The sequence below is a fragment of the Scyliorhinus canicula genome, chromosome 15, assembly GCF_902713615.1.
Source record: "Scyliorhinus canicula chromosome 15, sScyCan1.1, whole genome shotgun sequence".
NCBI classification, from domain to species: Eukaryota; Metazoa; Chordata; class Chondrichthyes; order Carcharhiniformes; family Scyliorhinidae; genus Scyliorhinus; species Scyliorhinus canicula.
The window spans coordinates 33,122,291-33,137,482 of NC_052160.1; the positions used below are offsets into that span (position 1 = coordinate 33,122,291).

Sequence of the window (15,192 nt, forward strand, 5' to 3'; positions counted from 1 at the left end):
GGGGGATTTCTGAGCTGGCAGAGGGTGGGCATTAGGCAACTGAAGGACTTGTTTATAGAGGGGAGGTTTGCGAGCTTGGGAGAGCTGGAGGAGAAATTCGGGCTCCCCCCGGGGAACACGTTCAGGTACCTCCAAGTGAAGGCATTTGCCAGACGACAGGTAGAGGGGTTTCCCGTGCTTCCCGACAGGGGGGCGAGTGATAGGGTGCTATCAGGGGTCTGGGTCGGGGAGGGGAAGATCTCGGACATTTATAAGATTATGCAGGAGGTGGAGGAGGTACCAGTAGTGGAGTTGAAAGACAAGTGGGAGGTAGAGCTGGGGGAACAGATAGAGGATGGGACATGGGCAGACGCCCTAGAGAGGGTCAACTCGTCGTCGTCATGTGCGAGACTGAGTCTCATTCAATTTAAGGTACTGCATAGAGCCCACATGACGGGGACAAGGATGAGTCGGTTTTTGTGTCAGATGTTCGGGAAGCCCTGCGAATCATGCACACATGTTTTGGGCATGTCCGGCACTGGAGGAGTTCTGGAAGGGGGTGGCAGGGACGGTGTCGAGAGTGGTGGGGTCCAGGGTCAAGCCAGGATGGGGACTTGCGATCTTCGGGGTTGGGGTGGAGCCGGGGGTACAGGAGGCGAGGGAGGCTGGAATATTAGCCTTTGCGTCCTTGGTGGCTCGGAGGAGGATCTTGATTCAGTGGAGGGACGCAAGGCCTCCAAGTGTTAACACCTGGTTAAACGACATGGCAAACTTCATCCAATTGGAAAGAATCAAATTCGCCCTGAGGGGGTCGGTGCAGGGGTTTTTCAGGCGATGGCAGCCCTTCCTGGACCTCTTAGATCAGAGATAGAAACTGAGGTCGTGACAGCAGCAACCCGGGAGGGGAGGGGAGGGCGGGAGGGAGGGGGGGGGGGGGAGGGTGTGGGGGAGGGGAGGGGGGGGGAGGGGGGATAACAACGAAGGAAACATGGTATCGGTGGTGTCACGGGCAAGGCCTGCCCGAGGACACTGCCAGAAACGACAAGATGGTCTGGCGGCCGGTTCGTCGGCGGGGGGGGGGGAGGCGGGGGTGGCGCGCGGGTAGGAGGTGGGGGGGATTCTTGTTAAGTAGGGGGGTTTGACTTTGTTTTGATATAATTCAAATGTAGGGGGGGTTAAAATGTTTGTACTCTGAAAAATTTCTTCAATAAAAAGTATTTAAAAAAAAAAGGAAGAAATAGCGAGGCATCTGGATGGAAATTGTCGAATTGGACAGACGCAGCATGGGTGCACAAAGGGCAGGTCATGCCTGACTAATTTAGTGGAATTTTTCGAGGACATTACCAGTGCGGACATTGGGGAGCCTATGGATGTGGTATATCTGGATTTCCAGAAAGCTTTTGACAAGGTGCAACACAAAAGGTTGCTGCATAAGATAATGCTGCATGGCGTTAAGGGTAAAGTAGTAGCATGGATAGAGCATTGGTTAATTAATAGGAAGCAAAGAGTGGGGATTAATGGGTGTTTCTTGGTTGGCAATCAGTAGCTAGTGGTGTCCCTCAGGGATCAGTGTTGGGCCCACAATTGTTCACAATTTACATAAATGATCTGGAGTTGGGGACCAAGTGCAATGTGTCCAACTTTGTAAACGACACAAAGATGAGTGGTAAAGCAAAAAGTGCAAGGATACTGGAAGTTTGCAGAGGGATTTGGATAGTTTAAGTGAATGGGCTATGGTCTGGCAGATGGAATACAATGTTAAAAAATGTGAGGTTAACCATTTTGGTAGGAATAACAGCAAAAGGGATTACTATTTAAATGATAAAATATTAAAACGTGCTGCTGTGCAGAGGGACCTGGGTGTCCTAGTGCATGAGTCGCAAAAAGTTGGTTTACAGGTGCAACAGGTGATTAAGAAGGCAAATGGAGTTTTGTCCTTCATTGCCAGAGGGATAGAGTTTAAGACTAGGAAGGTTATGCTGCAACTGTATAAGGTGCTAGTGAGGCCACACCTGGAGTATTGTGTTCAGTTTTGGTCTCCTTACCCGAGAAAGGACAGCACGGTAGCATTGTGGATAGCGCAATTGTTTCACAGCTCCAGGGTCCCAGGTTCGATTCCAGCTTGGGTCACTGTCTGTGCGGAGTCTGCACATCCTCCCCGTGTGAGCGTGGGTTTCCTCCCACAGTCCAAAGATGTGCAGGTTAGGTGGATTGGCCATGATAAATTGCCTTTAGTGACCAAAATTGCCCTTAGTGTTGGGTGGGGTTACTGGGTTATTGGGTTTGGGTGGAGGTGTTGACCTTGGGTAGGGTGCTCTTTCCAAGACCGGTGCAGACTCGATGGGCCGAATGGCCTCCTTCTGCACTGTAAATTCTATGAAATTCTATAATGGCACTGGAGAGTGTGCAGAGGAGATTCATTAGGTTAATCCCAGAGTTGAGGGGGTTGAATTATGAGGAAAGCTCGAGTAGACTGGGGCTGTACTCACTGGAATTTAGAAGCATTCGGGGGGGAGCTTATAGAGCATATAAAATTATGAAGGGAATAGATAAGATAGATGTGTACAGGTTGTTTCCACTGGCGGGTGAAAGCAGAACTATGGGGCACAGCCTCAAAATAAGGGGAAGTAGATTTAGGACTGACTTTAGGAGGAACTTCTTCACCCAAAGGGTTGTGAATCTATGGAATTCCCTGCCCAGTGAAGCAGTTGAGGCTCCTTTATTAAATGTATTCAAGATAAAGATAGACAGTCTTTTGAAGACTAAAGGAATAAAGGGTTATGGTGTTCGGGCAGGAAAGTGGAGCTGAGTCCACAAAAGATTAGCCATTATCTCACTGAATGGCGGAGCGGGCTCGAAGGGCCAGATGGCCTACTCCTGCTCCTAGTTCTTATGTTCTTATGTAATTCTATGTAAACTCCAATTGTTAAATCTGATAACAGTTATCATTTATAAGATATACACTATCTGATCACATGGGCACAGAACCTATGGGTAGATGCTATAACCGTTGGATTCGGAACAACTGTTTAAAAAACCCAAAGTATAGCAAGTGCGTTAATCCTATGTTGGTAACTCACTGCATGGTGAGCAAGGCATAACTTCTGTCTACGGGTGTCCCACAACTTGGTGAAAGAAAGCAGTTTTGTCAGTGGCTTTGGAGATACCAAACCAATGAGGAGCACAGTTTACCATCTTTACTCATCATAATTTGGGAACTGCTCAGGTCAGTGTGGTGAATGTAAGGAATTGGTATATGCATTGCATTTTATATCTGTTGTGGTAATGTTTTAAAAGCCTGAGTTCATATATGTATATCTGTTGCAGTAATATTATTAAAGATCCTAGGTTAAGGTTTCCAAACACTGTGGCTGCAGAAGATGCAATTAGGATGTCATAAAAGTAAGATCTTCATTCATTCCAACTGTGTATATTGTTTACATATTTAGGGCTAATGGAATTTTGTTCATAGAAAGAAGGTTCCCTCGGGTTTAGATAATTGAGGAGTTATCGTTAGCCTGAGTAAAATGGTCATAACCCATTTAGTGGTATGGAGATTATGTAATTAATGGGAGGAGACAGGTCTGTAGCAGGTAGTTTAGTTTTATTTTGCTGGGAGCTTTGAGCTGGACAGCAGCATCTGTAAAAGGCCGCCAGGTTAAGCAGTGGTTTGACACAGACAAGGATCTACAGGCTGTCTCCGGACAGGATCTTTCTCTCTCTTTGAGCAGTATTTCCAATAACTCTCCATTCAAGTGTACAGAAGATAACACTGTGTTTGCTAACAGCATTTACAAGTGGCTTTTGACCTGTGATGGGTTTTGCTTGATTGGAGATGGAGAAGGTATCAGCTAAAAGTTAAAGTGTTTCCTTTTAGTGTTAATAATTGTTTAACTGTGAATTGTAATTGTTTCTGTGACGTTAATGTAGTTTAATCCTGTGTAAATAATAGTTTGTTTTAACATAACATATCCCGATTTGTCCTGGAATGACTCCTGGAGTAAAGTGTCCTTTTCTCAGTTTTACAAATTCAAAAAACATGAGTTTGGGGTTCTTGTCCGAGATCATAATAAATGTTGGGGTTTGGTCCGGGACCTTAACATCGCCCATATACAACACAATGTTATTTTTCACTCAGTGACCTGGATCCATATTCTTCAACCTTTGGTGAAGGGGCAGCAATTGGAACTTAAGGACCCAGACTTAAAAGCACCGTAGTGTTGTTTTCTGCTGTGGTGCTGTGATATGTAAATATAAATATTTATAAATTTAAACATCTATGTGAATAAATTTGCTAGATTCCACCCATCAAAAATCCCCAAGAATATTATCAATTGACTCCCTGATTCTGATCTGTAACACAATGACGGCATTAAAACTTGAAGATGGACTTCCAGTGGTGGCATGGTGTGAGTGGTGTGTGCTTGAAGAACAAAAGAGCTCTTTTTACCTGAAATGGGGTGTAACTTCGACGGAAAAGTGTAACTAAAGGTCAGAGGAGTGGTATGTCCGCTGGTTACCAAACCCGACAGAAGAAGGTGAAAGACCTGGCCAAGGAGTTGGAAGAGACCTGCGGCGCAGCAGCCAATGAAAGGATGGCGGAGGGGGAAGGGCAAGTGCAAGTAGCAAAGCCCCAGATGGAATAGTTGATGGCCTTCAGCAAGGAAGAGTTCCGCCAGTAGAGGAAGGAGATGCAGGAGGATCGCTCGAAGGCCAAAGGAGCTGTGGCACCCCTAAAGGCTCGATTGTACGGGTGGAGAAATGCTTGGAGGTACAGGGGTCGTAGATCAGAGAGATTGAGAGGGTGATGTCGGACCACAGCGATCAGGTGGTGGCTTTGGAGGCAGAGGTGGGGCTCTTAGGAAACCTTCGCAAGACGTTGAGAGCAAAGGAGAAGCAGGAAGATAGATCGAGAAGATAGAATCTGCAAATGGTGCGCCTACCTGAAGGAGTTTTGAGGATACTGGCGAGGCTGATGGCAGAGGGGGTGCTGGACAAGGCCTCTGAGGTGGACAAAGCGCACAGGCCTCTGAGGCAGAAGCCTAGAGCGGAGGAGCCGCCGTGGGCGGTGATAATGAGGCTCCACAAGTTCGTGGAGAAGGAAAAGATTCTGCAGTGGGCCAGGGAGAAGCGCAACTGCGAATGGGAGGGGAGCAAGGTCTGAATATACCAGGCGCTTGGAACTGAACTGGCAAAACAGCGTGCAGGGTTCAACAAGGCCAAGGCGGTGCTGTATCCATGGCGGATCAGTGCTCTACCCGGCGAAGCTTTGGGTCATGTATGAAGGCCGGGGGTACCATTTTGAGACCTCAGAAGCGGGCAATAACTTTATCAAGGTACGTAAACTGGGGGAGAACTGAATCAAACAGTTTTGGGAGACTGAGGTGCTGGCACTTTGAAGTAATTGGGAATACGGGTAGATTGGGTGTTGGAGGGCAGGGGATGGGGGTATTCTTGAAATGAAAATCGCTTATTGTCACAAGTAGGCTTCAAATGAAGTTACTGTGAAAAGCCCCTAGTCGCCACATTCCAACACATGTTCGGGGAGGCAGGTACGGGAATTGAATCGTGCTGCTTGCCTGCCTTGGTCTGCTTTCAAAGCCAGCGATTTAACCCTGTGCTAAACCAGCCCCTATAAATCCTGTGCTAAACCAGCCCTCTTTTCCTCTGATGAGGAGGTTTTTTTTCTTCTTTTTACTGTTGGGAAAAGGAGGAAGATTTGTAAAAATTGTATAGTTGTGGGAAGTTTGTTTCCTGAATTGTGTATGTGTTGTAACTTTTTATATATATTTGGAATAAAATACAATTTAAAAAAAATTAAAACATGAAGATTGAAAGATTCTCCCTATGTGGCTACATCAAATTTAAACCCTTCAACAAATGGTTGTAGTCCTTCATCAGTCATGGAATATGAAGCAAATTTTTTGGAGAAGAAATAAGTTGTCCCCAAAAGCAACAATTCAATTTATCCAGAAGTAAAATGTTGAAATAAAAGTAGGTCATATGGACTCGAAGTGTTAACTCTGTTTCTCTCTCTGCACAGATGCTGCCAAACCGGCTGAGTTTATCGACCACTGTTTTAATCCAATTTATCTGTACAGTTTCCGATGATTTAACCATATGACATGTGAATGTAAGACCCCTCAATCCTGCCAATTGATGATGATGTGCAAGTTTTGCAATTTCCAAAGTCCTTCCAAGTAAACAGTTCATTATGGTTAACGTGATGTAACATTTAGTTGCTCACCTGTAACTCATTCAGCTTCTTCATTAAATCCTGTAAGTAACCAGACACACATAAAGATCAGAGAGTTCAGGCAAAATCTCAGTGGGGAAAACAACATAAATCTGAAATAATGCAACATTGCCCTTCCACTCTCGCACGCAGACCCTTTCTCCATTGGTGTGGCAGCACTCTGATTACATTCATATTACTATTCTTCATCACAAGATTGTTACGGCACAGAAGGAGACCATTTGGCCCATTGTGTCTGCACTGGTTCTCCAAATGTGCATTGTAGCTCAGTGCCATTCCCATGCTTCTTCCTCGTACCCCTGCATATCGTTTCTATTCAAGTAATCCTCTAATGCCCTCTTGAATGCTTTGATTGCGTAGGGCATGACAGTGAGTGTCAATGTGTTGTGACTATGTAGAGTATCACAGTGAAGTTAAACTCTTCTCACGTAGAGTTCTCACTTGTAAAATTTCACTACGGCTCATATCGCGAGGAGCAGGAACTATTTTTGTCCCCTCACAATTTGTACAAATATTGGACTTGAATATTACTCCCAAGTGGAAAAGCAGCATGGAAAGTGGTGTGCCTATTCGGGCATATTTTAATGAATGCGCCTCATTTAAATGCCTCATTTTCTAACTTCCTGACCTGGGAAATTATCAAGTATAAGCTATGTTTCTTTTCAAAATGAATTTCTGCCAACCATGGTCAAATATTTAATGGAGTCGGTGGCTCTGCAGCCCCCCCTACCGCCACACCACCTCTCTCCCAAAACTGGGTTGAAATGTCAGGAGCAAATCCACAGGAAAGTCATGATCAGATTTAATAGCTGTCAGGCTGTTCACTGTCTGAGGTCATGGATTCTGCCCCATATGGGAGGATATCCCACCCTCCCAAAGCTGCAAGCCAATCAGAAGGAGGAGGCCAGTTGGTCACCAGTAAATCAGGGTAGCTTGGCAAGGACCAGTCAGAGAGGCCCCAGCAAGGGAGTGTGGGGAATCTTTTTTGTGGGTGCCTCCTTTGCACAGGCTGGAGGTGTCACGTTTAGGGCTATGTACTTCTTGGTGCAATTGTCAATGAATTGTCTAGGGCTCCAGCTGAAATTTGGTCAGAAAGTGTTACCTGAAAATCAAAAACAAATGTCAATAAAGAACATCATCTGAATGTCAAATTTGGATCACTTTCCCAATCAACTTTCTGTAGACTCAAAAACATTTCTGCTCAGGAAGCAATTTACAATCTATCTCGAGGCGGCCAAAGATGTAGAACTTTATTTCCACCTACCAGCCACTCCTGGGGAAGATATCCACAGAACAAGCAGTAGCAGGCCATTTTGCTTGCTTGCATGGATTGGCTGTGGGTCCAATGCACTTTCTATATTTGCTGATGGGATGCTATGGCACATTTAAGGCAAAAGGAATGTCACCTCTTTCGTTGAGACTTGGCACCTTTTACAGTTCCCTCAATGTTGCAATACTGCCAGTGATGCTTATTCAGCTTTGTTAATATTCTAATGCAGGCATGGTGCTTCAGAGCTTTTGACCATTGTGCCATGGAATAGTTTGGCTATGATCTATTCAAGTTAAAGGAGTTGGGGTAGAAGATATCTTCCGATTGGCAATACTTGTGTTGGAATAATACTATTAGTTCCAAAAGCAACATGAGCTAGTTACCAGGGGCCTCTAAGGACAATTAGTGAAGTTTGCACCTCTATTGACTAATCCTTGGACAGGGAATGCTTTTAAGGGCTAAACCTTTGTTCAGGATCAAAAGTCAAGTTAATAAGTTCTGCTGAGAGGAAGTAGCATAAGGCTTCAAGCAAACTTTCTTAAGACTGTGGGCCACAGGAAATGTTAGTCTGATCCATTATTGGATTTGAAACAAGGATCAGGGAAATGCAGACTGAAGTCAAATTGAAGTTAGGATTGCTATGGCTGTTGTTCTATATACTACTTTCAATCGGTCATGGAAGCAGGTCCTTGGCTCATTGTCTGCTGATGCTTCAACCTGAGCTGTTTTCCTTGGTAGATTTTGTCAGGGATAATTTTTCATTGCCTTCCGCTCTCCAGGGTAGAGTGAGGAGGCATCTCGTCAGTTTAACTCAGCCAGAATGGGAATCGAACCATACGCTCGTCATCCAGCCAACTGAGCTAACCAGCCCCCCAGATATTGTTTTATTGTTTGCAAAATAAAAAATATTGTTTCATATTTACCTTCATTACGCTGCCTTTTGGAGGGTTGGAGAAATATCTGATAACACATGTGAAGGCTTGCATATCTGAACCATATAGCTGGGAGGTCTCATTCTTAGAACTCTGGGGCGTGTTATTTTGTGTTTGATCTTGGGTATTTGATAAAAACACCAGCCGATAAGGGAGGTCTGGTGGCAGAGTAGGTAGCCTCCCCGACTGTGAGCCAGATACTCCGGGTTTGAGTCCCACCCCAAGACTTGATGTCAACAGAGGTTTGTTTGTTATTTGGCCAATGGGGTGGAGTGTCAATCTGCAAAATCTTTCCAACATGCTGACGGTAAGAGTAAGCAGGACTTCTGGTCAGCCATGCTTGATGTGGAGTGCTGCCACAAAAGCTATAAGTCCCTGGTGACAGATCAGTGACCTGTTCCTGGAAAAACTAGCTATACAAACAGACGAAAGTCTGCCTTAGTGCAGCACTAGGTGTGGGGAAGCAGAACAACCTGGCCACTAGTGATGCGATCTTTACTTATGGGAGAAAAACGTGATGCATATTAGCATCAAACCACCTCAGGAGATGATGGACTTCGCCCAGGCCAAATATCAGGCTGTATTGAACGTTGTCTGTTGTGGCTGATTTGGCAGTGACAGCCCCTGCCGCAGCTATCACAGATGAATAGCGTTGGCCTGAGGTCGAATGGTGGGTTTTTTTCTTCTGGCGGGCTCTCTTTCCCACCATCTGGTCATTTATTTTGTCCCCTGCTTTTTCTATGATTTTCCCGACTGCTAAATCCCAGGCTTTCCAATCAACAGCGATGACTTCCCATACGTCAACAGGATCTCGATTAACTTGGGAGTCTCACTTGCAGACAGACATCCTTGTATCACAGACGTGGGTGACCTGTTGGTCTTGTGCGGATAGCAAGCTTGCTATAAAGCATGTCTTTGGGGATGCAGCCATCATACACTCAGCTCACAAGACCCAGCTGATGGAGTCTCTGCTGAATTAAGAGGGAAGACATGCTCAGGTTCCCTGCACAGTGGTGTATTTCCACATTCCGCACTCTGTCTTTCCAGGAGATATCCAACATTCATCTGAGGCAGCGGAGGTGGAAGCTGCTCAACAGTCTTTACTTATGGGAAAGACAAGTGGTGCATAGGGCCAGGGAATATATAGGAGAAACCCAGAAATTCCAATAGCATTTAATGTCGTTTTAATGTTATTAAAAGTTCAATCGCACTACTGGGAGAAAATCTGCAATAGAAACAATCTGTGCTATTGTCATCAAAGACAGTGCTGCCCTCAATGAACAGTGTTTCACTTCCTGCCTCCAACTGAGAGTGCTGTGAGTGGCTAAATGAATAATTTGCTAGTCTTTAGAATCAGGTTTGCCAAATTGAGTCTGGTCGCATTCAGGCTTTGAACAATACTGGCTTACATGTGAACTAGGCTCAGTTGATAATAGTCTAGCCTCAGGGCAGAAGATTATGGCTGCAGGGCCACACAAAGCCTTCAGTTGCCTGTGACAGCTGTGGTGGACTTTTAAGGATCCCATGGCCCAAAGGAAAGACGATCGGGGAATTTTTCCGTGCCATAATTTAACCCTCAAGTAATTTGTACCGGCCAGTCTTCTCATTGCGATTTGTGGAATCCTGCTGGCATGTCAGCTGGAACATCCTGAGAAGTCAGCATCATTCATACATTCCAACAATGTCATATGGCACTACACAAACACAACTACCTCTCCAGACTTTCATTAATATTGGGAGAAGATCTCAATTAGATCCACAAAGCGTGTAGAAAAACCTTGCGCATGAGCACTGGTTCCACTGTTGTCAAACAAATCAAACCCTTGATATAAATGGGTGATTTGACAGCTTCTCAAATGCTGCAATTAGTTTCTTCAGGGAATTGTTAGACTTTGTAGTCCAGAAAGATGCTCGGTTTAGTCCTAGGCCTCTGCTAAGCTAACTGATCTCACTTGTGCCAGTGCACGGGATGCCAAGATGGGCCTCAGTGTAGCTTGGTTAGGAATAGGAAAAATCAGCTCGGGTATAATGCCCCTGCATCAGTACCTTGTGTGGATATCTGGTAAGGACAGAATCAAATGTATCTGTGATGTCCCTGGAGTCAAATAGCCTCATGGTGCTTCAGAATCATACATGGATTATGACCCATGTTTTTATAGAATGCGTGGAGGTTATAATATGCCAACAATTCATCAGTGTATTTCACTGACTTCACAGACTCCACGATATGTGAAAAGCACACACTACAGCGGCGATTCAACAACATTAAGAGAGATCGCGAGGGAGAAACCTATTTAAACAATGCAAATGACCCAAGATTTGGCACAAATGGCACAAGTTACTTAAAAGAAGCATAAAATCAATGACTTCATTATCAATCCGTACTAACCAATATTCCTCCAGGTGCCTTTGCACAATAGGATGTGCATTCAAATTAGCTTTAGAACTAAGCTGCAGTTTCACAGAAAGGTATAATTTGCTCTTATTGTTATTCCCTATATTACTTTCGTTCTTTCACAGAACGGCAGTTCTGAAACACCATCCTATTACCTGATTTCTTTTGTGCAATCAGAAACAGATTGGACACAGGAAGTAGTCTTTTGTCACTGATGCCTACAAATCAATTGTAAATGTGGAATTTCAATCCCATGTAGCATAGACCATTAAGAAAATGGGTCCACAACAGTGTACTGTCACATTGCATTCACCAATTCCCTCAAAGTTATTTCATATAATTTCAAAATGCTGTATCATTGACATACCCGAGATTTTGGTCCCGGTACTTCGGTTTTCATTAATGGTCCTTCAAACTCGACATCCACATCCGTCTTGTTTGCAGGCTGGCTAACATATCGAGACCCTTTACAAAATTAAACCATGATGATCATTAACTTTCTTGCAATGTTTTGATAATACTTATTCCAATACTCTTGCATTGAAGGTTAAAGTACATTAACAAAAATAATTGTTTCCACATTCCATAAAATGTAGACCACTACAGGCAACATTTGGGTTTTGGCTTATCTACATTAAATTTGAAGGTTTCCATAGAAGCATAGATCATACAGTACAGAAAAGGCCCTTCAGCCCATCAAACCTGCACCGACATAAAATCTATTTTATATCTACACTAATCCCACTTCCCAGCACTTGGCCCATAACCTTGAATGTTATGGCATTTCAAGTGCTCAACTACTTTTTAAAGGTTATGAGGTTTCCTGCCTCAACTATACTCTCAGGTAGTGCATTCCAGACTCCCACAGTCCTCTGGGTGAAAGGTTATTTCCTCTAAATCCCTCTACACATCCTGCCTTTCACTTTAAAATTATGCCCCCTTCAGCACGGCGGTGCAGTGGTTAGCACTCTGCCTCACGGCGCCGAGGCCCCAGGTTTGATCCCGGCTCTGGGTCACTGTCTATGTGGAGTTTCCACATTCTCCCTGTGTTTTCTTGGGTTTCGCCCCTACAAGCCAAAGATGTGCAGGGTAGGTGGATTGGCCACGCTAAATTGCCCGTAGTGTCCTAAAAAAAAAGTAAGGTGGGGGGGGGGGGGGGGGGGGGGGGTTGTTCGGTTACGGGTATAGGGTGAATACGTGGGTTTGAGTAGGGTGATCATTGCTCGGCACAACATCGAGGGCCGAAGGGCCTGTTCTGTGCTGTACTGTTCTATGTCTATGTCTTGTACAACTTTGTTTATATAGGTTTGCACTAGAGTGCTGAACTTGTGGCATCTGAGTGCGACAGTGAGAGTTTGGTGACTGAGGGAGTATAAGGGTTCATTTTTATTTAAAGTCTAGTATTTCTTTTATTTAGTTAATTAACTTAAAAGTTGCTGTTTGGTCTATAAGAAGGTGAATATTTGAATCAGCTTTAAACAAGGTTCTACTTGTAATTACTTGCAGCTGGAGCTTGTTAATTAGTTAATTGCATTAGACCACTATTCAGAGGCACAGCATAAATAGGAGCTAGTTACAGTGCAGACTTTGTTTGCACTAGAGTGCTGAACTTGTGGCATTTGAGTGCGACAGTGAGAGTTTGGTGACTGAGGAAGTTAGGTAAGGAGGGAGTAAGGTGCTCCTGACATTTAATTTCCTATATTTATCAAAGAGCGTGAAGGGAGCCAGGGGTTTAGAGTACAGCTGACTGGAAGCAGAGTCAGAGGTCCAGTTGGTCTACAGGGCAGCTAATTCTATAAAGTAAGAGGGGATGGAGGCTAGGGCAGTTGCATGCTCCTCCTGTGGGATGTGGGTGGTGAGGGAAACCACTGGTGTCCCCGCTGAATATACCTGCGGGAAGTGCACCCAGCTCCAGCTCCTCAGAGACCGTGTTAAGGTACTGGAGCTGGAGCTGGATGAACTTCGGATCATCCGGGAGGCACAGGGGGTGTTCGCGAAGAGTTACAGGGAGGTAGCCACACCAAAGGTACTGAACAAGAGTAGCTGGGTTACAGTCAGGGGAAAGAAAACTAACAGGAAGACAGTGCAGGGATCCCTTGTGGCCGTTCCCCTTCAAAACAAGTATACCGTTTTGGATGCTGTTGGGGGGGATGACCTACCGGGGGAAGGCCCCAGCGGCCAGGTCTCTGGCACTGAGACTGGCTCTGGGGCTCAGAAGGGAAGGGGGGAGCATAGAAAAGCAATAGTAATAGGAGATTCAATGGTTAGGGGAATAGATAGGAGATTCTGAGGTCGCGAGCGAGACTCCCGAAAGGTATGTTGCCTCCCGGGTGCCAGGGCCAGGGATGTCTCGGATCGTGTCTTCAGGATCCTGAAGGGGGAGGGTGAGCAGCCAGAAGTCGTGGTGCACATTGGTACCAACGACGTAGGTAGGAAAAAGGGTGTGGAGGTAATAAACAAGTTTAGGGAGTTAGGCTGGAAGTTAAAGGCCAGGACAGACAGAGTAGTTATCTCTGGTTTGTTGCCGGTGCCACGTGATAGCGAGGCTAGGAATAGGGAGAGAGTGCAGTTGAACACGTGGCTACAGGAATGGTGTAGGAGGGAGGGCTTCAGGTATTTGGATAATTGGAGCGCATTCTGGGGAAGGTGGGACCTGTACAAGCAGGACGGGTTGCATCTGAACCAGAGGGGCACCAATATCCTGGGGGGGGAGGTTTTCTAGTACTCTTCGGGAGGGTTTAAACTAATTTGGCTGGGGAATGGGAACCGGATTTGTAGTCCAGCAACTAAGGAAGCCGATATTCAGGACGCCAAAGCACATAGTGATGCAGTGGGGAAGGTAACACTGACACAGGAGAGTACTTTCAGGCAAGGAGTTGGATTGAAGTGTGTATACTTTAATGCAAGAAGCATCAGGAATAAGGTGGGTGAACTTAAGGCATGGATCGGTACTTGAGACTACGATGTGGTGACCATCACAGAAACTTGGATAGAAGAGGGGCAGAAATGGTTGTTGGAGGTCCCTGGTTATAGATGTTTTAACAAGATTAGGAAGGATGATAAAAGAGGTGGGGGGGGGGGGGGGGGGGGTGGTGGCGGCATTGTTAATTAGAGATAGTATAACAGCTGCAGAAAGGCAGTTCGAGGGGGATCTGCCTACTGAGGTAATATGGGTTGAAGTCAGAAATAGGAAAGGAGCAGTCACCTTGTTGGGAGTTTTCTATAGGCCCCCCAATAGCAGCAGATATGTGGAGGAACAGATTGGGAAACAGATTTTGGAAAGGTGCAGAAGTCACAGGGTAGTAGTCATGGGTGACTTCAACTTCCCAAACATTGAGTGGAAAATCTTTAGATCAAATAGTTTGGATGGGGTAGTGTTTGTGCAGTGTGTCCAGGAAGCTTTTCTAACATGGTATGTAGATTGTCCGACCAGAGGGGAGGCCATATTGGATTTAGTACTTGGTAATGAACCAGGGCATGTGATAGATTTGTTAGTGGGGGAGCATTTTGGAGGTAGTGACCACAATTCTGTGACTTTCACTTTACTTATGGAGAGGGATAGGTGCGTGCAATAGGGCAAGGTTTATAATTGGGGGAAGGGTAAATACAATGCTGTCAGACAAGAATTGAAGTGTAGAAGTTGGGAACATAGGCTGTCAGGGAAGGACACAAGTGAAATGTGGAACTTGTTCAAGGAACAGGTACTGCGTGTCTTTGATATGTATGTCCCTGTCAGGCAGGGAAGAGATGGTCGAGTGAGGGAACCATGGTTGACAAGAGAGGTTGAATGTCTTGTTAAGAGGAAGAAGGAGACTTGTGTAAGGCTGAAGAAACAAGGCTCAGATAGGGCGCTGGAGGGATACAAGATAGCCAGGAGGGAACTGAAGAAAGGGATTAGGAGAGCTAACACAGGGCATGAAAAATCTTTGGCAGGTAGGATCAAGGAAAACCCCAAGGCCTTTTACACATATGTGAGAAATATGAGAATGACTAGAGCGAGGGTAGGCCCGATCAAGGACAGTAGCGGGAGATTGTGTATTGAGTCTGAAGAGATAGGAGAGGTCTTGAACAAGTATTTTTCTTCAGTATTTACAAACGAGAGGGGCCATATTGTTGGAGCGGACAGTGTGAAACAGACTGATAAGCTCGAGGAGATACTTGTCAGGAAGGAAGATGTGTTGTGCATTTTGAAAAACTTGAGGATAGACAAGTCCCCCGGGCCTGACGGGATATATCCAAGGATTCTATGGGAAGCAAGAAATGAAATTGCAGAGCCGTTGGCAATGATCTTTTCGTCCTCGCTGTCAACAGGGGTAGTACCAGAGGATTGGAGAGTGGCGAATGTCGTGCCCCTGTTTAA

At 45.3% G+C, this 15,192-nt stretch overlaps 1 protein-coding gene across 3 annotated transcripts in view; it reads right to left on the bottom strand.

Annotated features, from left to right (window-relative positions):
* The window catches only part of abat (4-aminobutyrate aminotransferase), a 225,295-nt gene that overhangs the window by 100,208 nt on the left and 109,895 nt on the right, over positions 1-15,192 (bottom strand). For all 3 annotated transcript variants that reach the window (XM_038821033.1, XM_038821035.1, XM_038821034.1), the window contains exons 3-4: positions 11,200-11,297; positions 6,227-6,256 (exon numbers count right to left, since the gene is read on the bottom strand). In XM_038821033.1, the coding sequence (XP_038676961.1) occupies positions 6,227-6,256; positions 11,200-11,297 (128 nt within the window). The remainder of the gene's footprint in view (positions 1-6,226; positions 6,257-11,199; positions 11,298-15,192) is intronic.